At 38.2% G+C, this 27,693-nt stretch overlaps 1 protein-coding gene across 3 annotated transcripts; it reads right to left on the bottom strand.

The window, feature by feature from the left end:
• Positions 1–670: 670 nt before the first annotated feature.
• DNAJB4 (DnaJ heat shock protein family (Hsp40) member B4) lies at positions 671–27,462 on the bottom strand. Of its 3 annotated transcripts, none has more exons than XM_067301011.1 (5): positions 27,392–27,407; positions 23,342–23,550; positions 7,620–7,905; positions 4,206–4,780; positions 671–2,594 (listed from the first exon to the last, which is right to left on the bottom strand). In XM_067301011.1, exons 3-5 carry the CDS (start codon positions 7,828–7,830, stop codon positions 2,361–2,363), a joined length of 1,020 nt encoding a protein of 339 aa, XP_067157112.1. In that variant the 5' UTR covers positions 7,831–7,905; positions 23,342–23,550; positions 27,392–27,407; the 3' UTR covers positions 671–2,360. The 3 variants fall into 3 exon arrangements, with proteins under 3 accessions (XP_067157112.1, XP_067157111.1, XP_067157110.1); XM_067301010.1 differs by lacking the exon at positions 27,392–27,407 and adding an exon at positions 26,663–27,033; XM_067301009.1 differs by lacking the exon at positions 23,342–23,550 and having other exon boundaries at positions 27,392–27,462.
• Between the last annotated feature and the right edge of the window lie 231 nt (positions 27,463–27,693).

The following is a 27,693-nucleotide window of genomic DNA, read 5'->3' on the forward strand; positions in this document are numbered from 1 at the left end:
TGCAACAGCTTGAGGTTATCCTAAAGCTTGACATTGGAGGGATTTAAAAGGTACAGATTTTCATAGACTTGTTGAATGAGCTTCTCTGAAGTAACCAAATTCCTTTTACTTTCTACAGCACCTAAACAACCTTCAGGAGATAAAAAGCTTCTCTCTCCCCAGCTTCACTAAAGTCTATTTTATTTCCACGTATTTAGGTAGTTAAAGATATAGTAGATGATTGAGTATTTGCCTCTGTCTCCCACGTAAACTTCATTAAATAATCAAGTGGCTTTTAAAAATATAGCTTTTAAAGGCTATATTTTGTTAAAGGCTTACTTTGCTACCTCTCCATGAGGAAATACAAATGTTTCATAGCAATCTCACATACCAATCTCTTTCATATCAATCTCTTGCACTTTAAGCATAAAAACAGAAAAATTTAGTTTGCTATATATGTAAATGCACAGTAGAAGATATTCCAGTTTAGCACCAATCATCTTACTGGAAGATGGATATAAAAAAAAATACTCCTAGTTGCTGTAACTGTTTTTTGAAGTTAGATTATGCTTCTAAAGATCCTGGATTACAACACATTCAATTCTATTAGCTTTTAAACAAACATTTTAAGCAATATGCTTTTAAATTCCTGTAATTTATAGCATATATCATAACAAAGAATAAAAGAAAGTTTTAAAAGTTTACACTTTTTACTTAAAAAAAAGAAATAAGAAATGCAATACAGAACATACTGAAATGATAAGTTTTTAAACACAAACAATATATAGTGTTAACAATATGCATAAGCACTAAGCAGCAGATTTTTCCTTTTGAGATATTACTCCAGCAACTGTTTAGATCCTTGTAGATTTAGAACTGCATGGGGCTGACACTGTATGAAAAGATCTGCAGTTGAAAAATGGACTCAAACAGTATCTTCCAGAAGTTCTATTCCTTTGAGTAACCAAAATGGGATTCTTCTTGTGCTTATTAAAAAGTTATTGTAAATTAAATCCCAATTTCCATATTATTTACTTTCCTACAGGAAGTCATTTATATGAAGATAACACTGTTATCTCATAAGCCAAAAGAACAGGCAACTAATACATTTCCACAGGCAAAAGAATGAGAGAAAACCTTAAATATTTTCTTCTTATAAAGAAAAAAGTTATTCTTTAGAAGCGTTGTTAAAGCACTGTAGTACAGTTTTAAACCACAAGTAATGAAAACACGTCTGCAAGGCATTTCTTTCACCAAAACCACGCTGCAATCAAGGGAACCAGCCCTATCACTATGTTATAAAACTAGACTATAGAGGGCTCTCCACTTCCCTACGCACATTTTAACTCTACAGATGAGTAATTCCTGTTAACTCCTAGTAACTTTCCATTCACCAAAGACTTGATCCAAAGCTCATGAAAGTTTACGAACACCCCCACCCCCGTTTGTCTTAAGTAAACTTTCCTTTAGCTAGGATTGAGCTTTTCCTTCTTCCTTATGGGAGTAGCAGAACGGTGAATATTTGAGACCAGCTTGCTCTCAAAATACCTGCACTAGCCAAATGCTTTTAGTGTTCTTTGCTTCTCTCTCTCCACTCAAGTACAGACAGACTCCAAGCTATTATATCAGCTCCAGCCAAATGAGGCTGAACTTCATCTGCAGAACATGCTCTTTAGCACTGTCCAGTGAAAACTGCCAACGAGAGCTCTGCCTGGACCCAAGGGACTCTCCCCCAGGAAACAGCTACTCTACCTTGCTACTCCTCCTCCTCGAGCCACATGCCCTCTGCGAGACTTGCAGTGCAGTCCTCACCATTCTGGGACAACAAAGAAAGTACTTCCATGGGGGTTCAGGAGACCAAACTGATTTTCCCAGCCTATGCTTTGTGCAGTGGAAGGTAACATACAAAAACGGTATCTGTAACATTTTCTCCTTTTAAATATTTGTGCATATTATGCGTGTATTTCTACTATGAACTCCAATTTCTGCATGGATGTGTAATGTCATAGATATTGTAGGGATATAAGAAATAAATTACTTGGAGGCTCAAGCACTTTATCAGAAATATATGCACTGACTTTGTAAAAACTGATTACATTTTACATTAAGCAAAATACTGAATAAACTTTTCTGATTAGGAAGATCTAAAATAAAATGAGTGGTTTTCCCTGTAAATTTTACTGCAGAAGTCATCTGTATGACTTGTACTTAACCCTTTTCTTCTCATGCAGCATTACAGTAATCCCCCCCACCCATCCCACAAAACAAAAAAACAAATATTCCACTAGCTGTTACAGATTGCACTTTTAAAGCACAGACTTGCCAGTCTTCTGTATCTTCAGTGTCCTGTTTAAATAGTTTTGACATACACAGTCTTCGCTTTATGAAACGGGAAGATTTCGCCTAAGTACTTCTTTTGATGCTGGAGAGATGTTATCTGGGAAAATTACTTCAAACTCTATAATTAAGTCTCCACGTTGGTCAGGATTTTTGGGAAATGGCAAGCCATATCCTATAATTCTTCTTCTCATCCCAGGCTTTACAACTTCATTTACTGTCATGGGTATGGTTCTTCCTTCTATTGTTGGCACATTGATCGAGCTGCCGCACAAAGCCTAAAGAAAAATTGTATCATGAGAGAAAGGAAGTGGTCAGAATTGCATGCACCTGCAACCGAAAGCTGATTAAAGAGAAAAGACTAGTACTGTAAACCAAGTGTTTCCATTGTGCACTCCTGAAATGTCAAAATTCTAAGTGTTCCTCCCTTAAAAAGGGAAGGTTTCCGTGTGTCACTGAACATCACAGTAATTCCAGTCTTATGGAACAGCCACTGGAGGGCAATTAAGTATATATATCCTTCCAAATTTTACCAAATAACATGGTAGACAAGCACAGAGCAAACACACTGCCCATAATTCTTCGGCCCATAAGTTTCTAGAGATGTCCAACTTCTCAACTTCCATTGGAAATTTAGAATCTTATTCTATTGTTTGTTTACATTGTACAGGGGTTTACTTAATACACTATCAACCTACATTATTTAAAATGGCAAAATAACATTTAAGTGTCTAACAGTATAGGCATATTAAATTTGGTAGTCTTTTTAGGTGGGCATTTCTGATGCTCAAAGAAAAGCAAACACAAACTTGGTGTACCAAAAAAAAAAAAAAAAAAAAAAAAAAAAAAGACTACCATCACCAGAACAAACAGACTTTCTCCTGCTTTACCCAATGATTTATTTTCATTACTAGGATGTCTGGTATGACATTTTGATTCCTCCAACTTCACTCGATACTCCACACTTAACCTAGACTGATAACGCTCACTATTACACAGCAGTGCAATGAGTTTGTCCTTTTGTCTGTGAAGGAACATATTATCCACCACTAAATACTGTCTTTTCTCCCTCACCCTATTTTAGGTGCTTCATGTCACCTCAGGTGTATTTTTAGTTAATAATCCTTTAAGGATAAAGAGCTCATGATGCAAGCAAAAGAATTTCTTCACCAAATGCTAAAAAATTTTAAACACTCACTACATTACTCTTTAAATGATGATTACGTCAAGACTTCAATCTCAGAACTCTCCTCAGTTGCTTTTCTGATTTTTCCTTTTGAAAGCCAATATGTTTTGATCTTGGATCAGAATTTTTAAAAAAAGCTGTAGCATTTTTGTTGTTATATATAGCTCCTGTAACACCTGTTCACAATAATTTATCTTCATGAAATCAATCTCTACATACTTTGAAATTACACTGAAATAACTTACGACATAAAAAGGCAGACTTGGAGTTTGTTGAAAATAGTTAAGACATTAAGTGACAATATTTAACACTTTTCTACTTTGTCCTGCAGAATTATCAAATCATATCACAGCAGTAAGGAACATTTTTTATTGGATGCATTTGTTATTACTTCAGCCTAATACATATTTATCTAGAAAGGTGAAGTACAAAGTTTTAAGAGAAATGCTGTATCAGCCTTCACTCTTACCTTTCCGCTCTCATTCTCCTCCACCTCTGTAGCAAACAGCTTGAAATAATACTCCATACATATCAGAACAGCTAACACTTCCACTATAAATAACTATGTTCTGCAGCCATGCTTAGACTTTACAGCCATGAAGTGCTACTTGTTTTTTTTTAAAAACTTCTGCTATACATCTTGTGCAGCAGTACCACATGACAACAGGTTTGAACATTTAGAGTTCTGCCAAATGAGACTTACCTCCCTTAAGCTGATCTTAACAGGATAGATTATATTTGATCCATCTCTCTTGAAGTGTGAGTGAGGTTTATCTTTAATGATAAAAACAATGTCAGCTGGAATTGTGTTGGGTGTTTCATCGCCTTCTTTTGGAAAAGTGATTTTGGTGCCTTCCTTCCATCCTCTTTTTATCTCAATAGTGAGAATTTTGTCCTCTGTTCGGACACTTCTACCATCTGGGTTCAGCCTTTTACGGGAAATTCTCATCCTTTTTGTGCAACCATGGTATATCTCTTCCAGTGACACTTTAAGTTCATGGATGACAGGGGGATCTTGTTTACGACGTAGTTGGCTACCAACCGTATTCCTTTCCCTTGGAAAACCATTCATACTAAAACTAGTGAAGGATCCAAATGGATCACCATCCACTTCCATGTCTTCAGTGTCTCTGCCACCAGGCATCCTCCTTCCAAAGAAAATCTCAAAAGGATTCGTGCCACCAAAGAAAGCTGCAAACGTAGCATGTGGGTCACCATGGAAGGAGTACCGAAAGGTACCACCCTGTCCATCAGGTCCTCCAGCTCCTCCTTTCAGCCCTAAATAAAACAAATAAGCAAAACAAAAAGTGAATGGAGTATTAGAACCTACAAGTCAAAAAGGTTTTTACAGGACTCTTCAAAGAGGACTATCACACTATGCAGTACCAATTAGTTGTACAATAGGTAGAAGAGCAAAAAAGTTTTTGAAGTTTTAGAATTACTTCTACTTCAGTTGGAAAGTATTCTGTCACTGTCAATTTCATTTCACAAAATTGAACTCTGTTATTCAAAGAATTAGCATCTTAGAACAGATGACAGGTCTGCTTGACCTTTTTTCTTTTTGTTCTGCAAAGTTTGCTGGGAGCTGCAACCCTCTTTAAGATCAGTTCTAAGGATATCATGTGGTATCATATTTGATGTTTCTGATATGCTCCACAGTTCAACTTTAATCCAGTGTTAAGTAGTTTTGCCTTCAGTTTGTCTAAAATTCAGTTTAAGAGACTAGGAAGCAAAATGCCAATAGTCTAGCAGCCATATACTTCCTTAATGTTTAATTCAGAATCTCAAACCTTTTGCAGCTTGTGGTCCTACAATATAAAACAGAGAAACCTGGAAACCCCTTTCCATCCAGCCATGAATAGAAACAGCTTGAAAGTTCCTGAAACCTATGTGGGTAAGAAAATCTGGTATACATCGTCAACTTCTCTGTGCAAAAAACAGTATTCTCAAATAGCTTTGTTCTACCTCTTCTGTCTTTCTCAGAGACAATTTACATTCCATTTTTTCCTGATAAATTTTCCTTATGATTCTCAATGGTCAGTCCTTTGTACTTCCTGCTCCCTCAGTCCAAACCCAGATAAGTTCCTTGATGCCTCCTTCATGATTGGTGATCTCCACCTACTTCTTCCTACCAGTTAGCACTCTCCTGCACTGATAATTTCAGGATACCTTCTAAGATTAAAAGCTGAAAGTCTTGCTAGGAGATCTTTATTTCTAAACTCTCAACATGTTTGTCAATTTTTTTTTTCCATTTTACAACAGCTCAGCACAACGGAGATTATTCTACTTCTATAGCCACAGACATTTGAGGGCTTACATTAAGGAAGCATACATCCTCTAAATTTGAACTGGAGGAGTTTTTTGCTCAGCGTTTTAAAACTTTTATGCATAAGCTTAATACTGGCTATCAACAGTAACTGAATGAGACATCAGAATGAGAATGTTTCCCATCTAATACTAGCCTGCATTCAAAGTACTTAGCAACGTCTAGCGCATCCTTATGTCACTGCACTGTTAACGTCAGACAAACAGACCAGTGGAGCCAATCTATGACAGCAGAAGGACACCTTCTGGAATAGCTAGCCAAAAGGTATTATTGAAGGTACGTCAAGTTCCTGGCGGCAAAAAACCACAGAGGTTTCCTCCTCTTCTCTTCACAACTACTAATTACATTGTCAAAAGCAATGGAAGAGCTTAGAGAATTACTGAGGTATTAAGAGATATTTCCAGATTCACTGTTACAAAAAGTTGATCTCTAATTTAATATTGTGCACAAAATAAATAGAAATCTGTTTTGAACCTCTGGCTTCAGGTATGCAATACTAGGATGTCAAGGGCTGCACTGGTTTATATCCCTTAGTTCAAGGTCTTTGGAAAAAGTGACTAAAACGATATTTTGGGAAAGTGGTTAGGATGAGCTACTGCACAGGAATCTGAAAGGCAAATAGACAATATATAGAAAGGAATAGGGGAGAGGGCAGAAGCCAAGAAGGCAGAAGATCAAAGAAGCAGCAAAGATCTCTGGTATCTAAATAGATCTTATTTTCCTAAAATGCTTCAGGAGCATCATTAAAGCTTTTGAATACCTGCAATTCTAGGTTTCAAATTTTTTTCCAATTTGCAGTGGAAAACACAACAAAAATTAGAATAAACTGTAGAAGCTGAAAGTCTTCTATGTGAACTGATAGATTTTAACAACTATATTAAGTCCTAAGGATGACAGAGGGCCAAATATTATTATCTAGTCATAAGAACCACAATTTATTACAAATACTGCTATTTCAGTATGCCCTACTTTGTTAGTTAAAAAAAAAAAAAAATCTGGCACTGAGTAAATGGCAATGAGTAGATCTACTTGTTACAGCGGAAGTAATCGTTTCATTTGGAATTTCTGATACCATACATTTAAGGGAAGAGACGCTGTTTCCTTCCTCTGTTGCTCAATCATAAAACTAAGGGAAAGTCATGTTGGTTGACGATTAAAAAAAACAACACGTCATCCTCTGAGATAACCATTTTAGGTTAAATATGAGATTTCTGAGGCCTCATTCTCTTGGCATGTTATCACAGTTTACAATTAAAGCTAAAAAATTGTTCTGGTATTTCATGACATCAGGCAAATTCTTTCCTCTCCAGGCAAGAGGCCAAAGACAACTACAGACTGGACACCTGGGCTTCTGCTCAGGACTGCCCTGCCTAGATCAAGCAGGCTGCCATTTAGCAAAAATTTTAAAAAGAATCTCTCTCCCTCCAACTGCATTTCAAGAAGCACTAGGTTAACTTAAGACAGCAGTAAGAAGAAACTCCAGAAAGCTATGGATCATACAAACTCTTTCCAGTTCCATGACTTTTTGTCTGTCAAGTAAACAATATGTGGGAATCTTAAAAAAAAGAAAAAATCCACAAAGAACACATTAAAATAAGAAACTAAAACTAGATCAGTATTAAGATTGTGTAATGATATATGTTAACAAAAAAAGAAAAGAAAAAAAGCTTCAAAGTACCACAGGTACATTGCCTAAAAACACATACCAGGTTCCCATGTTTCATCTATATTTATTTTGCTTCATTCAATATAATTAAAATGACCACTCACAGAGCACACAGAAATACATACCTTCCTCCCCAAACTGATCATAAATGTCTCTCTTCTTGGGATCACTCAGCACTTCATAAGCTTCTGCAATCTCTTTGAATTTTTCCTCTGCGTGGGGAGATTTGTTCTTATCTGGATGCCATTTAAGGGCTTGTTTTCTGTAAGCTTTTTTGATATCCTCTTCAGAAGCCCCTTTTTCAATTCCCAGAATAGAATAATAATCTTTCCCCATTATGAGTTTTGGAGGAATTTAGCTTTTTCTTGCTACAAAGAAACTAGTATCCAGTGTCTTAGCAATGTAGAGATGCTAGAGGAGGAAAAACAAAAGTCAAATTTGGAACTGAAACAAACAAAACCGTTATAAATCAGCAAGCCCTCTGATACGCCACAGAAACGCTGGCCAGCTTGTCCCTACTTCATTCCCTCCCCCGTTGCTCATTTATAAATAATTATGCTCCCTGGACAGGACACAGCCCTCCTCAGAGTCCTCCCACCTACACGACGCGTCTCCGCTCTTTCTAGAACGGCAGCTACTCCCGGACGTCACTTCCCAGGCTGCCCGAGCGCAGCGGCCGGCCCAGCCTTCGCTCCCGCAGGCGGACGTACAGGCACACGCCACGCTCCCACTTCCATTTCCCCCTGCGCCAGGGCACCAGCGAGTTTAGAGGTTTAACAGGGCGACACGGTGCCTCTCACCACCAGGACACCAGACCGAAGCCAGGGAGGTCTAAAAACATAACTGCGTCCGAAAGACGGCAGTAGCCCTTATAAAATAAACCCAGCAGTTTGCTTTGCAGTTTCTATAGAGACTGCTGTAAATACAACTGCTTGCCCAAGATATCACCAACATGAATTTGTACCTTTTCCAGCAAGGATTACAAAGTACTTTATATTCAAGTTAGTTACAAGGCTTCAAAAAGGTTAACTTCATTTCTGTCAAAATAAAATTAAGCCACCCTCAGCCAGAGTCGATTGGAGCCAAGCACCATTAAGCAGTAAGAAACTAAATCTGAGCAAAAATACAAATCAGTTTATTACAGCTCAGCTCAAGCCACTCAAAGCAGAGCAATCACATTCTTTTTCTCATTGTACACAAAAGAAATACCAAGACTATTGTACAAATATCAGTATACCAAGCAAATAGCTTTCATCTGATGAAATGCAAGTCAAGTACCAATTCCTAAATATTTGTTTTTTAACACATAGCTAGTGCAGAATTTTACTGCTGAAGTGTTTCTCTCGCTCTGTAGAGGGAATGGTATCAACTTTCAGCCTGCAAGATTTCTTTTGGCCCTTAGTTGAGAACTGTAAGTCGAGAAATTATTCTTACTTGTCAAGATGGAGATAAACTTTAAGACTGATTATTGTAGCTTGCAAAATACTCCTTCCTGGAAGGAAACATTAAAATATACCAGTTTGGGTCATATCTAGAAGTTACTTATATGAAGAAAAGATACCTCTATTAGGCTCAATTGTCCTTCTCCTAAAGACAAGATATTTAAGAAAGGCAGCATATAGCAGTCAAAGGACCCTCAAATTCAAGCGGCGAACACAGTATTATATTTGAAGTTGTTTTTCGGAACCTGCTCTAACTTAAAAGAGGGCTGGCTGATCAGAAAAAACAGAAAATTTCTTCCTAACCAGACAGTACTAAAAAAAGATTTGGGAGATATTTGCCATGTGTTGTCACCCCGTTTCCTACATCATATCTGCACTACAATTTACCAGGTTTCCTCAATGCATCCAAGATTTGCTCAAATATCCTTTTCCTTTCTTTTTTTTTTGGGGGGGGGAGGGGGAGGAATGAAGGAGAAAAGTATAAAGATGAGATTTCAACACAATATTTGACAAAACAAGAACTTTTACATATCCTTAATTATTTCAATTGTAAGACAGGCCAGAGGATACTGAAAAGAGGAATCGGATCCTCTTGCCACCAAGTCTCTCAGGACTGACTTGGTTTTTGGCATATAGGAACTCACAAGGTTTCAGAATCAATTATCTTCTTTACAGCTGAAGAAGACAGTGCTGAGCTCTATATGGAATGAAGCTAGGTTTTGATTAATTCAACCCTTTCTCTATCTTTCTTAAAAAAAAAAATACTGCTTTTGTTAGTTTGCTATAGTATTTCAGATAAATTATTGGAGACACATGTCCCAAATTCTGCATTTTTTCACTACAGAATTCCCAAAGCAGCACGCACAATGACTTGAAATTAAACTGGACTTGAATTCACTTCATTCAAAATGCAATACTACTCCCGACATGCTTTCATGGGCAGTTAACTTTGTTAGGCCCAGGAAATAGGTGCAAATATGACAAGTCATGACCCAAAGTTTTATCATAAACTCTAAACTAAAACAGCAACCAAGCTTCATCACCATTGGCACAATGAGACTGAGATGTGTCTTCAATCCTCCTGCAAAACTAGCAGCACAAAGAGTTACTCTGCTCAGCTGTGCTCCCATGGTATGGTTTGAGGAACCTATGGCAGGGTCATAACTTACATCGCTTGAACTATTCCACCAGTGAGCATCTGAGAATATTTGTCTTGCCATGCTGGCATATAATAGTATTGTCAGAACAGCAACAGCTCCAACTAGTCTCAGGACAATATTTTCATGAGGTTTTCCAAAACCTGTGGTCAATGGAAGTGGCAGAGAATGCAAGTGCTAATTTAAAAGCAAGGTATAAGAACTTTTCCCTTTGAGAATATTAAATACAAATTTCCTTTTTCAATATCAAAAGAATACCCTAGGAGCTCCAATTAGCCAGGCTTAAAAAAAATTTTGTAAAACATACAAATTAATTTCTATTTAATCTAATTTAAAAAAAAATAGTAGTTAAGATTTCTTCTTTAACCAAAAGTTTTTTTCCCTAAAGTGTCAAAGCTTACAGAACAAGTTCCAATAACCACAAAAAGTTACACTGGGACTTTTTGCTGACAACCACAGTGAGCAATGTTCAGGCATTCTGAACAGTCTGTTATTCAGACAGAAGTGCCAAGTTATACCCTAATTCGTTAAGTTATTCCCTAAAAATGGAAAGACTTAAGATTTGAGCAAGATCCACAGCAATGACTATATTACTTCTACTTCCCGGCCTGCAGGAGATCTTCATATCAGGATGAGTTTACAGCCTGGAACCTCCTAAGAGTCAATGGGGTAACTTGAGCACCTTCATCCAGCAAGTAGGTTCCTTCTTTCTACCCATTGTATGCCCCTTCCTTTTATCTTATTAAGACAAAAGGATGTCCTATGCTCTTATCTTTTATCAAGTAGGGACCTTTTGGAAATACAGGTAGGCTACAGTAAGTCAACCATACATTCCCTCTCACATGTTCATGGATTCCTTTAAAGAATTCTTAATAGATATGTGAGATACAAGTTTCCTTCAGAATTAGTGGAAGGAAAAATTACAAAAGGTTTTTAGACTTTCTACCAGTGTGCACAGTACGAACATCAGATCATGCTAATGATCATTCAAGTACATCAGATCCTACCGGCACTTCCTCACATAGTGGAATCCTTCTGGTAAGTGTGATGCGAGTTTTTACTTCTACCAATCTTCCCATATTAGAACGGTTTTAAGGATAGGTTATAAGCCACAGCTGCCAAGCTTTTAGAACTCTGGAATGAATATCTAGTCTTTGCAATTCCTTATTACTCATTTTATTTGATCCCACATCCCTCCCCAGAGTTAAAAATAAAAAATAAATAATTAAAAAAGGAAAATCCTTAATGCACTTTCCATAGCAAGGACTTCTGGCATTGCACTCCCTTCAAATAAACAGATAAACAGGAAAAAAAAAAACAGCTATAAGATTATAACAATAAAACTAAATGTATATATTTCAGAGCTGTTATCATATATCTTGACCAGCAAGTATCAAAAAGCACACCTCTAGACTCTGAAAAGATTCAGCTTCCCATGTGCTTGAAACAGTTTTGTAAAGCCCAAGTAGCCTCTACAAAATCAGATACAAGGCCATCACCTAGTGTGGGACAGATGAACTTATTTATGGGATAATTTTGTTCTTTACAAGTTTGTGCCCTTCTACCTTGAGATATTGCTCCTCTTTTATAGTAGTGTTCAGGGACATTTTGTCAGTAAGCCCATAGCCCAGAATTGCAGCACTTCAGTCACCCTCTGCTTCAGAGGTCAGTCAGCACTTTGCGTGTAAGGACCACGAGGTACCTACATTGCGTATGGAGATATTCTAGGCATACAATCAGATCTGCAATCCATTTAAGCCAGCTTCTGATGCTGCATGTATGATGCTGAAGTATTAAGACGTCAAGCAGAGAAAAGAGATTATCCAGCTGCTTATCTAGAAAATATACCTAATCAAGACCAGATCTTCTGTACAATGTAGAATACAGAAAATACTACAGTTAATTTTCAAATTAAGTCTGCATATTTTTGTGGTTTTCCTAAATTCTGCTAGAACATTGATCTTTTCCAGTGTGATATTCCTGAAGACACGTTAGCTGCCAACCAAGTATTTAGAGCCAGCAGGTCTCATGACAGACAGCAAGTTCTCTAATTCTTATAAGCCACTTTAGGGTACCCTCATTATACATTGATAAAGTTAGCAGCATATATATGCATTTGTTCAGCTCTTCCCTATGCCAGAGTTATTTGTTAGAGATCAGCAGCTGACTCCCATGTTGAGTACAGCTGAACAGAAGATGCTTTGAAGAAGGCTGTCAAAACCCTAAGTCTCTAAGTCAGCCTTATACGCCTGCATCAAATGGAGTAAAACAACACAACAAAACAAACTGTTCTATTTATTTCTTGACTGGCATGTTGCATTGCTTCTAACAAAACAGCACCAAACTTTGACTAGGTCATTTCCCTAGCACAGAGATTATTAGCTTTCAGTCTCAGTATTACCTGTTTAATTATTTCCTTCTCAATCCCTAAACCAGAATTTTGAGCTACAGGAATTATCTATTTTTACAAAGAGATAAAGGCTATCAAGCTGGTACTTGGAGGTATATTGGAAGTCAGCATATATTTTCGCAAACATTTGCAAATTCCGTTACCCTACAGTCCAAACTAAAACACAAATACTAAAATGAGAAGTTCAAGCTTTTTGAAGTCACCTGGAAAGAACTTGCATCTTCAATTGTATCATATTACTAAAAAAATTTAACAGTTTATTAAAATATTTGATCATCTCTCAGGAAGACTGAATAAGACCGCTTTTGAAACCATTGAAATACTTATCTACAGAGTGTTTTTTTTGTTCTTTGATCAAAGAGGCAGTGACATTCAGTATTGTAATACTAGACTTTAGCTTTTTAGATAAGAGGGGTTTTACATTTTATGAAATATACACAAATAAGCTGAAAATTGTTCTTTAAACGGTTCCTCTTCACTTCTGAAGCTGAGTCTGACTACTCAGAATCAGCATTCCATCTGAATCATTTTAAAGAAACAATTACTTTACTGAAATACTATCTTTTCCCATACACTTTCTCAAGAACCATAGCCTAACTCATGTACATATGGATGGGCGCAATGGACGCCTTGACTTTGGGAGAACCATATGAGAAAGGTCATTCTACTTCCAGATCTTGGAATAGTTGCTTTGATAATTTTAAATTTGAATCCCTTTCTTTAAAGAATCCTTCATAAGAACTGTTGAAAGAAGTTAGGATACAGACAAAGAAATAGTCACAATAGTACCTTGAACTCAAATTCTATATTAATAAATTAGCACCTGCGCAAGGTTATTTTAAGGAAAAGACTCTAAGCAGAATGATGTTTTCCCTAGAGTAAAAATACTCACATTTCCTTTAAAAAATTACAAAATAAACCATTTTTTCTGCATTCCTCACCTATTAAACCTCAGAAACAAAACTCAAAAAAAGAAACAGAAACTAGAAAACCCCACACGGGGTAGATCACAGAGCAAGTTAAAGAGCAAACAAAACCACAAAGGCAAATTCCACACAGATCACAACTATAAATATACATGTGCACATAAATGTCAGGGCAGAGGAGTCAAATCCCCAGCCAGAAAAAGCTCTTTCACAATTAAGTATCATAATATTTGCAAGCCCACGTGAACGAATGGAATAAGCTGACATTTGTCTAGCAGAGTTGGAAGAGAGCACATCCATATACAATAGTAAATATTCTATAACAGCACCAATTACTTTCCCAGAAGAAAAAAAATGACAATGATTTTTTCACCCCAGCATCTTTAACTGTACGTAGTTGACTGAGCTACATGTATACTTTAAGACTGTGAATAAGACCTTGTACATACACAAACCACATTTGTGAATGCGTCTGTTTCACTCAAGAAATATTCAGTAGTTGGTCTCATCTACAGAAATGTATTTAGAGCCTGCAGCAGAAGCGACAGATAGCTGAAAAAGGTTTTTTCTATAGCCAAGGCAACATGAAGTGAAATTTGCAGAACGTAACACCTCTTTTGAATCAGTAAACAGCCCAAGAAGGGCTTCGTTTAGTCATGCACTTCATAACCAAGTAACTACCCAAATTTATCAGCTTTTTACTTCAGTTCTCTCCAGAAGTGTGCTGCTGTGCTGCAAGTGGAAGACTTACTGCAGATAAGAATTCTGGGGGTCAATTTTATATCTAAATTAATAATCGTACAAGAAAGTGAAATATGAAATACGCACAAAGCTTTATAAATGGTAGAATTATCAGTTTTAACAGATGGTTATCTAATAGACATTTACTGTTGTTGAACAGCATACTTGAGTAACTAGACAGTTCTGTATTTCCTATGGCACGCATTCTGTCTTGGAGATACTGCAGTTTGTAAACGATTCAAGTTGAAACGCACCATGAAGTTTCTACCCTAGTTTCTTGTGCACATGAAATGCATCAATTCCTTTCCCTGAGGCATATAATCAGAGTGCAGTTTTCCTAGAACTTCGAACACTAGACAGAGAGTGCACAATAATGTATTTTGATACAATTCACTGACAGTCAGAGCTTACATTAACAGGATTTGTTGACTTTTGATTTGCTGACACATTAAAAAAAAATAGACTTAGAGAGGTAAGTTATAATCACGCATTATGAAAATATCTAACTCGCATTAGAGATGTATCTAAATCACTGTGAAACAGTGAAACAGTGACACTTGACAGGAAAAATAGCTACTAGAGTTTTTCCATACAGAAAGTTTGGTCATTTTGTCTGGGAACATCTTGTCAGATTTTTGGTGGGTTCAAGAAAAGATGAGATAGTAAATGGAAGAGTAGAATACAAAGTTCTCCAAGATAAATAAATTCATTGCACTTTTAAGTTGCACCATTCCATCCCTATCTTCAACAAAAAATGATATTTTATATTTTTGGTACTCTGCTTCACAAAAAATATTTATATAGGAATACAATCCAGGAGGAATATATGTGAAGTTATGCTCCTTAAAACAGGCCAAAGGATATATACCTAAGATATTCTGTGGGAAATCTTATTTTAAACATACACTTCAGAGTCAGTATGAATTCACAGCTCAGATTCAAGTGTTGAATCTCAGCTGCTATCAGAGATATACTGTTGTCATGTCTCAGCTTTCAAAATGAATTTAAAACCCATGATCCATGCAGCCTTCAATTTTATTTACGGGGGAGGGGGGGGTCTACACAGCAGACACACAGCAGACACTTGACAAAAATTTTTAAGAACCCCTAAATTACGTTCGTTAGTTTGTAACAATAGACCAACAACTAGAAATGCTATTTTTAAGCCAAAAGTATCCATATTTTAACATTAATGCTTGATTATTTTGTATAAAATTTAACAATCAGGTTATTCTCATCAAAAAATGATCACTTCCACTACATATTATAAAACAAACAAAAAAACCCACTTCTTTTCTAAAGCTACATACAGTACTAGAATAGAGAGAAAACTGATTTAAACCTCAGGTAGATTTTATACTAAACATTGCTACAGCTATCAAAACTAAAACAGGACTAAACACATGCACACTGATACTTCATCACAAATAAGCTTACGTCATTAACAAAGAATTGCTTTCTCATACCTAATTCTTGTCTACTAACTCACAATCTCCACTATAGCTGAAGAACAAAAATATACTTTAAAGAAATTTCCAGGCCTCACTTTCCACTGCAGAGAGAGAACGAGTCTTTTACAAGCAGACAAAGTTCTTAGAGCCCAATTACAATGCATCACGTTGATGAAAATGCATCTAACTTACCCTCACTTTACTGTGGTGTAAGTCAATACTTCAATGCAGTACCAGAGAGTACTTAGGGAAAAACAAAAGGAGACATCTGAAGTACGGTCACACTGGGTGACACAAACACAAAGTATTTTCAACCACAGAATAAGGCTTTCCCCTCCTGAAAGAATACAGATTCCACAAATGTTTTCCAGTGCCTTATTTAGAGTCACTGCTTGTTTCAGTTCCTACCCACACGAAAATGTCTGTAAAAGGACTCTTCTTCAGAACTTGCACGACCTGCACATTGATGTTGTTGAGCCATCAACACATTTAACAGGTTTCCCTCACCTGCTTGAGCCTATTTTTATTGCACTATTACAAACATCAGTGAATTATGACATGTTATCTCCACCCAGTACATAAACATCTTACCTGTATACAAGTGTATAGTGCTGGTAAGGAGGAGGAAAAAAAAAAGTTTAGTTCTCACTGTTGTTACCAAAAGTAACTTTATAAGGAGGCTCAAGTTCTGCTTCACCCCCAAAAAGTTTACATGTTGACAAGTTCTGGAGAATATATTAAGTTTACCAGTTATGGGCAAAAGAAGCAGAAATATCTAGTAATAAAATTCAAGAGAAGAATTTGACTTGTAATAAGCTTGGATTTTTATAACTGCTTTTGGCTCTGATTGCTATCACCAAGGAGTTTATCCAAGACTCAAGGAACGCTGTTCTGAAACAGCACATATACAAATGAAGAATTAGATTCATCACACTACTCTGCACCAGTCAACAGATTTTTCCCAAGCCACCTACCCCTCAGTTACAGAACAGGTAAAGATGTTTAATAATAATTAACAGTCTAGGCCTTGATAGTTGTTCACTGTTTTCCTCTAACACTAGTTGCTCTTTATTTGATTATATTAACATTTGAGTTTTATAACCTTTCCGGTAATTGTTTTAAGAAACAACACATTGACAAGTCTTTCAGATTCTCAAGGGCAAATATACTCACACTCTGAATATGTTTTCAAAATTGTAACATAAGAGTACTGTATTGGTTATAAATATGCCGTATCCACAGGCTGTGGGTTCCATTACACTGTTTTCAGCATAAGCAGTATACCACATAAAACTGATACTGTTAACAAAACAAAAAAAATTACAGTAGAGAGTGCTGAAGACTTCCGACAGGTGCCAAAAGAACGCAAGACTGCTCGGTAGCCACAAAGAAAAGCAAATCAAGCATTAGGAATTACAAGTAAAGAGCAGAGAACAAAACAAAAAACATTATTATATTACTGTATGGATGATGCAGTATCAGTGGCACATCTACACCTTAACACTGTGTGCAGTTCTGTTCCCCTCACCTCAGAGTATACCAAAATTAAATTAATATTCAGAGAGGGGCCATAAAAGATGATCAGAGAGATGAAGATGTTTCCATGTGAGAAACAGCAAAGGAAGCTAGATTTTTTCAGACTGAAAAAAGATGATGAAGAAGTGACAGAAGTCTACAGTCACATACAGAGAGGGAGGATATATCAGCTGCTCGTGATCTACTCCAACATAAGCAGGGTCCACCAAGTGAAACTAGTAGGACCCAGTCTCAAAAATAAAATTCAGGAGTTCTACAAGGGATATAATTCCCTGCCAAAAGGCACTGCAATCCCCAAAACGGGTTCAGGTGGAGCCTGAACAAATACCTTAGAAAAGACCCATGGCAGGTTACTCAGAGAGGCCACATCAGGAATTGCCCAAGCTGAAAGGAGTTGAAAGCTGGGAAGATGGAAACAAGGACCATTAATTTACCTCACTTTTTCTTAAGTGTCTACTTACGGCTGCTTTTGAATGCAAGTTATTGAACTAGACAGACCACCTAAAGGACAGTCTAGTGTTCTCCTGATGAACATTATCCTTCGATTCATGAAAATCTCAAGACAATGCAATTCAATAGATCAGCCGTTTCCACGTTCCAAAGAAGGAAGCCTTTCCAGTGCAGAAGTTTAAGCTGCGACAACTGGCACTACATAATCAATCTCAGTGACACACAAATGCTGTCCAAACATAGGTTTGGCCAGGCACTAGAGGTCTGCTCCTACTGATACATTTGCAAAAGTGTTTGGGTACTCTTTATTATAGCACAGTTCCTTGACATATAACCGGAGTATGGTTTGGTATATGTTGTTAAAAGAAAAAGAAAAATTGATTTATTAGTACTGCCAAGTTTATTAAAAAAAAAAAAAAAAAAAAAAAAAAAAGGTATGTACCGTAAAGATGTGTTGCTTAAAACAGACTAACACAATCTAGGATACCACTAGCAACCATGCCATCTCTTCTCTCTCCTGCCACCTCTCCGTCTGTTCTTAGGGAACAAAGTGTTAGTTACACCTGTGTTCTTTCAGATGATTCAGGGGAGGAAAAAAAAAAAAAAAAAGCTTGAAGAGATGTGTAAATAGACTTCTACCCTCATCCTCCTACTTGAAGATGTGTTTATTATGCAAACATTAAAAAATAGGCGATGAATATTCAGTATCCCTGTGTTATTTTCTACTTAACTGAAATAATGGGGTGAGGGTTGTCTACAAGAAATAGACATTTTAAAAGCATCTTTACAAATGTTACTAAATACACTTTTTAACATACTGCTTTCAATAAAAGTGAGGCTAAAGATGACAGTAGTACTTGATGGACTCAGTCCCACTCTTGTAGCACAGAAGGAACAGAAATTTCCCTACAAGTATAGGGACTGAATAGCCAGCTCATACACTGCTCTCCTCCTGCAGTCCAGCACTCTCCGCCCCACGGACCACAGCCAGCTGGCACAAACGGAAGTAACATTTGCTCTAGCCCAGGCTGAGGCTGGACGCAAGGCCAATCAGCTCAGAAACCCTGGGAACCGTGACTGGCTCCCTACCATTTCTTCCACCAAATGAATCGTGGTGCAGAAGAACTCCTATGATCTAATAATAATGGTATGTACTGATCAACAAGAAAAGGAGAATGGAAAAACAGTACTAATTCACACAATAATCCTTTTTGATTTTCCTTCAAGGAAAATGGAGTGGATAAAGATTTAAAGAAAATGCTTTTAAAAGTCATTTATTTCAATATCCTATGTAAATTTAGCTTTCACAACCACCTTACCACCTGGGAAGCATTAGGATAGGCAAACTGTTTCAGTTAATACCTCTATACTTTAATGATCAGCTTCCCCTTTTAGCCTTTCACCTACAGAAAAGGGGAAGGTATCTACACCACCTGTAACAATTTCTTCAGTGGCAATTTTTGCATTCACAGTAGTGGAATCCTACAGGTATTTTTCCACCAAACAATATCAGTAACATCCTGTTGTCTCAGCAAAGAGGCAGCAGAGAATTCAGAGCACCTGCAGAATAAAGATGGTCCTTACAGGTCAGCTCTTGCTAAAGATCTCTGGGAAGCTGGCACTGGCATGACTCTGACCTGATCTGACCCTGCAGTCTTGCTTTCCAGTGGTTCTCACCCGACCATTTTGTATTTGGATTCATTCAAATTAAAAATAAAAATAAAAACAATAATAAAACCACACTGCCAGTCTGGAACATTGTTTAGCAGAATGCAACACATTACAGAAATATTTTCTTAACAAGGAAGATACTCTACAGCTTTATACTGACAGCCAATAGGCTCACCTAGAGTTGCACCACTACTTCAGTAATGTTTCATAATTAAACAAAGAACAGACAGAAGTCATGTTTGCAAGCCATTTTTGCTTCTTGTTAAAGTATTAGACGATGGTCTTCTGGCATAGTTAAATAATCAGTAAACAAAACATCCGGGAGAAAAAACAGACATGACGCCAATCATAGTTATGGGTCACATGTACAGGGAACGGGTGAAGTGTAAGTGGGAAGATGCTTGCACAATCCCTATCCACACTATTATTTTTTTCCTGCAATAACAACAATAGTTTCCAACAGAAAATAACTGAATATTTTCTCAGTCTTGATGAAAAGAGAAACTGCAAAACAACTAAATCCACTTGAAAGCAACAGACTTCAGTTTCTTTACTGCAGGATCCTGTTTTTAATTGCCATTGTATTCAGACAAGAAGGTTATCAACACTACCAAATAAGGATCTGCACACATTTCTGCTATGGACATGTGATCACTGTTCTTACATAAGCAAAAGGAGATGGTCACACTAGATGCTTTTTCCAGAGTGTGCTTGTCAAAATCCCACCCAGCTGCTCTGATTCATGCAGTTAGCTTTACGTGCAAGGCTGAAAACGCATGCACTGAACAGTTGTTTAAAGGCAAGAATTTGATAAAGAGACGTCAGAACAACTCTGCTAAACTTGAAAGGAGACATATGTCAGCATATCTAAAGTCACTTGATTTAAGTTGAAACAATAAGAATTTACATCTGTTCACCTACAGAAGACAGAAATAAAGGCAGATATCACTTATATTTATCAGAATTTGCTGTGACAAAGTCAAAGCAGTTGCCCATTAGTCTTCAAAGTGTTTCACTTGTATTCCATAGCTCAAATTGAGTTTCTTAGGTTTCCTCCCCCTCCCCCAAGTCAACCTAGAAGAGATTTGGGAAAATGAAAAGGTAGAAGGGGACAGTTTAATAGGCCTATTTTGCAAGTTAACCTCTTAAGTCAGTTTATTCCCCTAGATGAAATGGTGCAGGCCTGGCTAGGAGCAAAAGAAGGTACAACATGGAAAGATGAACAATCAAGCAGAAAAATGTTTAAATAGAGAACATTCCAAATAGATACAGTTGATTTCTGTATCTGTTCTGTTAACAGAGTACAGAAATTCCAGAATTTCATAAAATTTTTTCCCCAAAGCCATAATGAAATTTTGACCTTTGCATGGCAGCCAACCCTAGAAAGATATTTCACTATAGTAAGTAACATTTGTTTTCTTTTCAACCTTTTCCCTACCCCTTCCAGAGCGGGGGGGGGGGGGGGGGGGGGGGGAGGAAGGAAGCACAAAGAACAATGATGAATTGAAGGACACCTACCAATAAAATTTATCATTTCCATGACTATACATGAAAGTACCTACACAAAATCATTTTACTCTTAGGGCACAATCTTAACAGACCACAACTTGCACAATGAAAATAAAAGATCTCCTCTTTCTAGTCTCTGCAAAGCATACCAATCGACAGCAATCCATATGACACTTATGGAACCACCTGTTTTCTTGGTCTTCACAAAGTCATATCATGACATTCACATCATTAATCCTTTGAGTGAGGTTGGAGATTAAGCTAGCAACATCCATCTCCTTTCAGTACTGCATAGCCCTATTATTGAGGGCTCATTTTTAATGCAACTGGGCTTTTGGTAACTACACCAAGATATTTTTACCATCAACTAATATTGAAGTTGCAGTTAACCTATGGCCTTCTCTCAGTTGTCTTTGGATATTGCATATTTTAAAGCAATAATACTCTTAAATATTTGCAGTGAATTTTGTGAATGTATTTTCCCCAAAACATACACGTAACCCTTACAACAAATACTGAAAGGGTTTTCGGTTTAGATAAACATGTCATAATCACAGCTTTTAAGGACCAAACAGTCAGTTAAAAGCTTCTCTTCCATCTTTCCTTCCTCACCATCAGAAAGATTTTACCTTTATATGCTATTTTATTGACTCTATGATACAAGCACAATTTGGTTAAAAATAGAGTGTTGTGACTCACTGTTCTGCAGCAGGAGTTGGTGGTTCTTTTGGATTCCACAAGAAAGGCAAGAACTCTCTCTCAAGAAAGTAAATATTTTATTAACATCCCAGAAAAGGTGACAGCAAGCTATAAAATCTTATGTCCCTTCTAATGCTGGGAACCCCAAGTTGATAGAGCATCGGACAGACCTCTAGTCAGGCCATGGCATGCTGACAGATCTTGTCCATGCTGAGGTCTGTCCTATAAAGACCATGAACGATAACTATAAAATAGTTATCTTTCTTGAGAGAAAATTTGTGCCTTTTTTCTGGGATCTAAAAGAAGTAGCATCTCCTTGTGCAAAATACTCAAATTCAAAGTTGTTGGCTGTAATAAGTAATATCAGAAAGAATATTACTAAGGATCAGGCCTATGCAATAGGGAACTGTACCAACTCCTTCTCAAAGCAGGAAAAGTTTAAGTACTTCAGGTGAGAAGCCTGAGCATTAATGCCTTATTCAAGAAAAAATATTTACATAGAAATTAACAGGACTTGAATTCATGCTCTTCAGTGCTCTGCTGATAGAGGGAAACAGTAGATACTTCCATCCCTTATAGCTACCACTGCATTCATTACGTTTGTCTTCACTTTAAAAGCCCCTCAGTTCTTGCCTCTGCTCTTCTTAATCCCCACTCATAAGCGTATTCCTACTGCCATGATGCCTAGCTCTAGCATCCACCCGTTACATTTCAAGCAAGGCCTTTCACACTGTTTACCCACATTCTCTCTCATCTGGGAGGAGCTTTGCAGATGTTGACAGCAAACAGATTCTCTGGGACTCTCACAGCTTTCCTTCCCATGACATCCACAGAAAAACATCCAACCCCCTTGAACGGGTACGGCATTGAAGACCGATGACCATGCTATCATGCTGACTAATATTATCCAGTTGTCTCTTCGCACTACATTTATTCCATATAGTGATTCACTGTTTCATTGTGCACTTCGGTTGGATTTATAAAGAAACACATGCTTTGCATTTTATCTCTCTATATTTAATGCAATGGTGGCCTAATGCAATTCCCTAGCCATCTGTAAGTTGGTCAAAATTTCAAAGGCTGGGTCATATTGATTAATCTTTAACTAGGTCAACTGTCTGTAGCCCAGAAGGCAGTTTGCTGGTAGACCTCAGCTGAAACCTTGGGGGAAAAAGTTTCCTTTTTTTCCCTTTTAAGTTCAATTATTTAAAGTTCTTTCAATAGTATCCACTCACTTTTACTTTAATCAAAGATATATTAAATTAGATTCACAAGAGAAAAATGCACAATATAAATGCTCTAAGCAATATGCAACATACATATATATGCAGCTTTTCTTTAAATAGAGTCAAACTTTTCTTTTGAAAAAAAGTAGCATGACCAAGCTCAAGCCTAAAAAAAATTTTTTTTTTAAAGCTTACCATATACAAGTTGGTACACAGGGGACCAGATATGAGTTTAGGGAACAAATTCACTCTTATTCCCCTCAGAAGCCAAAAGGAAAGCTGCATTATTGTCACTGACTGAAGGCAGACAGGACAGCAGCTGCAGCAGAGTGGCTGCCCTCCCTCTTCAACATCCCCATCTCCTTCCACAAATACTTTTTCCCACCCGCTCCAATTCCTCAGCAGGAACCCATGCCTCTGCATTTGGCTGGAAATAGGCACAACAGAAATATTTGCTGAAGAGGAAAACACAGCTGGCCACCACTTGGGTCATATGAGTAGATGAATTCTGCAGTGATCTTACTCTTTTAGTCCTAAACTGTTCCTCCCTGATCCTCATCTCAAAAGAGTTTAAAATTATGATTACTGTATAGATTTTGCAGACAAATTAAATTATGCTTTAATATTACCATTTTTCCACCAACACATTTTCTTCCAGATAGAATTGCGGGTGTGAAATTTACAGTTATTTCTTCAACGCACATATTTACGCTCGTGACAGATCAACAGTTGTTTGGTTCTAAAGCAAAGGATGAATCTTCTCTCAGTAGTTACTTCAGAGTTTCCTACTGATAGTATTCCAGGTCCTGGACACCTTTTGCCAGTGCAGGAACAACAGCTGACAAATAGAAGAGGAAGTGGTTAAAACTAACCTGCAAGAATATTTAAGAATGCCTTTTTCTGTAATATGAGATGTTATTTTGCAAACACTGCAGAAGTAATGCTGGATGCATATAATTCCTCAGACCACAATTCCATTTGCTTTTCCCCTGCTCTGATTTCAGGAAAGAAAGATCTGGAACATGGAAGTTGTGATGCTCATGTTCAACCTAATGCAGTCTCCACTTTGTGATTACATTTTAAAGTACACACAGGGGTTAAGGAAATAGAGGCATTCACAGTGTGTTACTTTTCTTATACAGGAAACATGATCTGAATTTCCCAAAGAAAAGAAGTTTTCAGAAGCCAATTGCAAATTTCCCCAGAGCAGCAATGACTTGCAGAAAATGTAGCGAGCAGATGAAAAGCCTATTACAATGGTTATCCTTCTCTGATATTTACAGACTGTAACCACTCTTCTTGTATAAGCGTTTAGTGCACTGAGGCAAAGTTAGCCAAAATAAAACACCCAGAGAGTCCCAGACTCAATCTATAAAAAAACCTGAATTCTTTAGCTAATGTCCCATTCCTGTGAGAGATCTCTTACCTGCACTAATGAACCACTTTTTTCAGGACAGATGATTTTTGGCAAGTTCTACACTTGCACCTATGTTTTTGAAACACCTGAACTAGCTAATTTAGAAGAGTCCTGGTTCTCTGTGCCAGGGCTACCTCCAATGGAAGGTAAAGATATATTTTGGTAGAAGTTAAGACTCCTTCATATACAGAATACTTGATATTAAAAAAAACAGAAATGTGGGGTTTTTTGAGAACTCACTATTACTTAAGTTGGGGCTATCTACACACTATACATATTTAGTATATATATTAACTACACATTAATTTTTCTGGCTCTACAGATTTTTCATTTTAAATAACTGTTTCTCAATAATTACACCTATCAAAGTGTTCTAGTTTGATTACTGGAAAAAATGGAGCCTGAAAACCATGAAAGATGTCATTATCTGAGAAGTTTAAGTACTAAAGGGAGACACCTTCCTCCAACCTCTAAAAGAAATACTGACAGACATTTAAAAACTCCTTATTATTTATGTTATCTACTACCTAATTATTAAAATTCTGAAAGATGAACTGCAAAAGATTTGTCTGCTACTACATCCTTCTTTAGTAACAGAGCAAGTTACTACAGAATTGAAGCTCATTTTACACAGCAAAGCCAAAGCTCTCTTGTTCTGACAGCACAGTGCAAATATTTACTTTACCAATCCACTTCATCTAATTTCTTAGAGAACAGATTTGAGTAAACATGCAATGAATACTTTTTGCAAGTGAGAAAGCAGAATAGCCTCACACCTGCTACTGTATCAAGTCAGCAACACACTTGAAAGAATGTTGCAGGTAGCACTGTTAAGGAGTTAGATTGTTTCCTTCTCCCCCTCCAATTAAGAGATTTAAGAGAATGAATTCATCCCATAGGAGCAGTTTTCTCAACAGAAGTAACATTTAATAAGCAGCAGATCCACACACATGGGAAGTGCGGACACTCAAGGTTTTTAGCAGATGGGTTCTAAGTGCCATCAAGGGAAATACAGATAGAAGGAGTTCAACTAACTGTTGATAAAGGGCAATATAGGAGGATCAACACAGGAGCAGTGAAAATAAGGCTATAATATTTACTAAGGATGTAGTACTTAGAGATGTTACTCTTCTGAAATTTGCTAAATTTCATGTTCTAACCATCTAGAAGGCCTGAAAAAGGCATTGTCTTCAAGAACTTGGAAGACTGAGGAATGACATACACTAACTCTCTCAAGGGTTTTGTAGATATTGATGCTATGGAAGCTACTTAGCAGAAAATGAAGGGTCACCTCAAACACTACTAAAAAGCTGGTAAAAATTCTTAAGTTAATATTCACTTATCATTAACTGTTGATGAAAGCAACCAGGAGAAAACCTACATTACAAGACAAGAGCATTTTCATTAGAGCAAAACATTATAACCACTTACAAATATCATTAGTGTTATACTGCTGCTGGCTTGTCTCACAGAATTTAGCCAACTATCATAACATCTCATAACAGAAAAAAAAGCAAAGCACACAGAAAGCTCCACATCTTCTAATAAGTGACAAGTCAGAGAAGACATAGCCAGTAGCCAGTATTAGCTTCACCAGCTCATAGCCAAATACCACTGGTAAATTTAATTGAAGAGCATGTCTGGTGTATATATAGCTGATTTCCTCAATAACAGAGGAAATGAAAAAATAGTTTGAAGTCAAACTTTTTGTTTTGAAAGAGGGGAAAAAAAATCATCATGCATGAAAACAAAGTTCCTACTTTTCTAAATCTATTTTTACTCCCTGATCCCCCAGTTAAAAAAGCTACATTAACTGAAAGTATATGCTAGTTTTTCTGAACAGGCCTTTTTCAGCAAAAACATGTCAGTGGCAAGTTTCACCCACCTCTAATTGTAGGCTGCAATTTGCCTAGAGCACCTAAAAATTTTTAGTTTTGTGGAAATTAAGTATACTCACCTTAGAATCCTTTTGACCTATACTACTACTTAAGTTTTAGAGAAAGAAAAAGTTAATGCATGTCTTAAGTGTCCTTGAGTGGTGTTATCTGGACTTGAAATGCAGGATACTCTGACCTTAGCAGCAGCAACACCATGTCTTAAGGTGCTTCTGCCAGCTTTTTCTGTTGCCTATTCATCTGCTAGAATGAGCCCAATCATAAACAGCCATAACTGAGTGGACCAACAAGAAACCAGAAACTTCTTCTGACAGCATGGACCTACAAGGCTGGTCAAAAAAGAAAACAGTATGGGATATTTTCTTATTCCACTTCAGCAGAGCTGTTCCCTCCTTGTATGTCATACAAAACTAGGCAAATTCCAGAACAACAGTTCTTCAATTAAAATGACTGGCAACACTTTAATTTTAAAATGCTTATTTACTTCAGTTAAGAGAAAGCATAAAACAGTAACCCAGGAACCTGTGAAAAAGCTTCAGTCTGATGCATATAAATAAAAAAACCCAAGAATATGTAAAGCATTCCCTCAGAACTGTACAAAAAAGTCGTATATCTTAATTAAGTATTTAAATATTGACCTCATCTAGACGCGAAGCCTTTGCAACACTGCCATCAGTGCTCAGCAAGACAGCACATCCCCGCTCCCAGGACACAAGGTCTGAACAGGGCCCATATTACAGCAATGCAACCTGCAATTTTCACTACAGCTTGAGCTTGCTTAACCGCGAAGAAATTCCGGTTTGCCAAAACCGTTCAATAAACGGTAACTGCTTTAAATAGAAGGAGGCAAGCGAAGCTCTCCGAACGGCGGAAAGAAAAACCCTGTCCCATTTCGCTGGTTCTAGCGGTATTGGACCGTAAGAGCCGAAAAGCTGTTAAACCTAAGCAGCAGACGCCGGAGGCAGCCCGCGGCCCGACCCTCCCGCCACCAAGCCGGGGCCACCGGACACCCGGGCTGCTCCCCCGGAAACACAGCGACAGGGATTTTGCCATTTTTTCCAGCGCTCCCGCGTCACACGGCGCTAACGCTAACGGCGCCGGACAGCCGCAGGCGCCGGACCCTCCCCCACCGCCAGGGCTCGGCGCCCCCCGCGCCCCGCACAGCGCCGCTGCCGCCCCGCCCCGCCCGCCCCGCAGGCGGCCGAGGTCAGCGGAGGAAGCCGCAGGGGAAGGCAGGAGCCACCAGGGCGGCAAACACCTCCGCGCGCGCGCGCGGCCCGCCGCGGGCAGGCGGCCAAGCCGCAGCGGAGCGGAGCGCGCTTGGGGCCGCCCGAGGCGCCGCGCCGTTAGCTCCCTCACACACTCACCAACTGACACCGCCTCGGCGGGCTCCCCGGGCCAGCCCTGCTCCCGGCAGCCTCCGCGCCGCGCTCCCTCGCCCGCGGCCCCCACGCAAGTCACGCGAGAGCGGCCCGGCCCCCTCCCGCAACGCGCGCGCCCGCCTCACGCACCACGTGACGCTCCCCAGCCCTATCAGTGGACGCGTCTTAAATCCCGTGCCACTGCGAAAACCTCGCGAGCCCTCTGCCCCTCCCCCCGCCCTTGCAGAGCGCCCCCCTCCCCCCCCCGCGCGCCCCTGAAGGGCACCCCCAGGAGACCCCGCTCCTCC

Source organism: Apteryx mantelli, chromosome 8 (assembly GCF_036417845.1).
Source record: "Apteryx mantelli isolate bAptMan1 chromosome 8, bAptMan1.hap1, whole genome shotgun sequence".
NCBI classification, from domain to species: domain Eukaryota; kingdom Metazoa; phylum Chordata; class Aves; order Apterygiformes; family Apterygidae; genus Apteryx; species Apteryx mantelli.

Coding starts and splice junctions, on each gene's coding strand:
- DNAJB4 (XM_067301009.1), bottom strand. CDS start 7,830: ATGGGGAAAGATTATTATTCTATTCTGGGAATTGAAAAAGGGGCTTCT. Junction 4,781..7,619: donor TGATCAGTTTGGGGAGGAAG/GTATGTATTTCT, acceptor TGTTTTATTTAG/GGCTGAAAGGAGGAGCTGGA. Junction 2,595..4,205: donor TTAAGATCAGCTTAAGGGAG/GTAAGTCTCATT, acceptor ATTTTTCTTTAG/GCTTTGTGCGGCAGCTCGAT.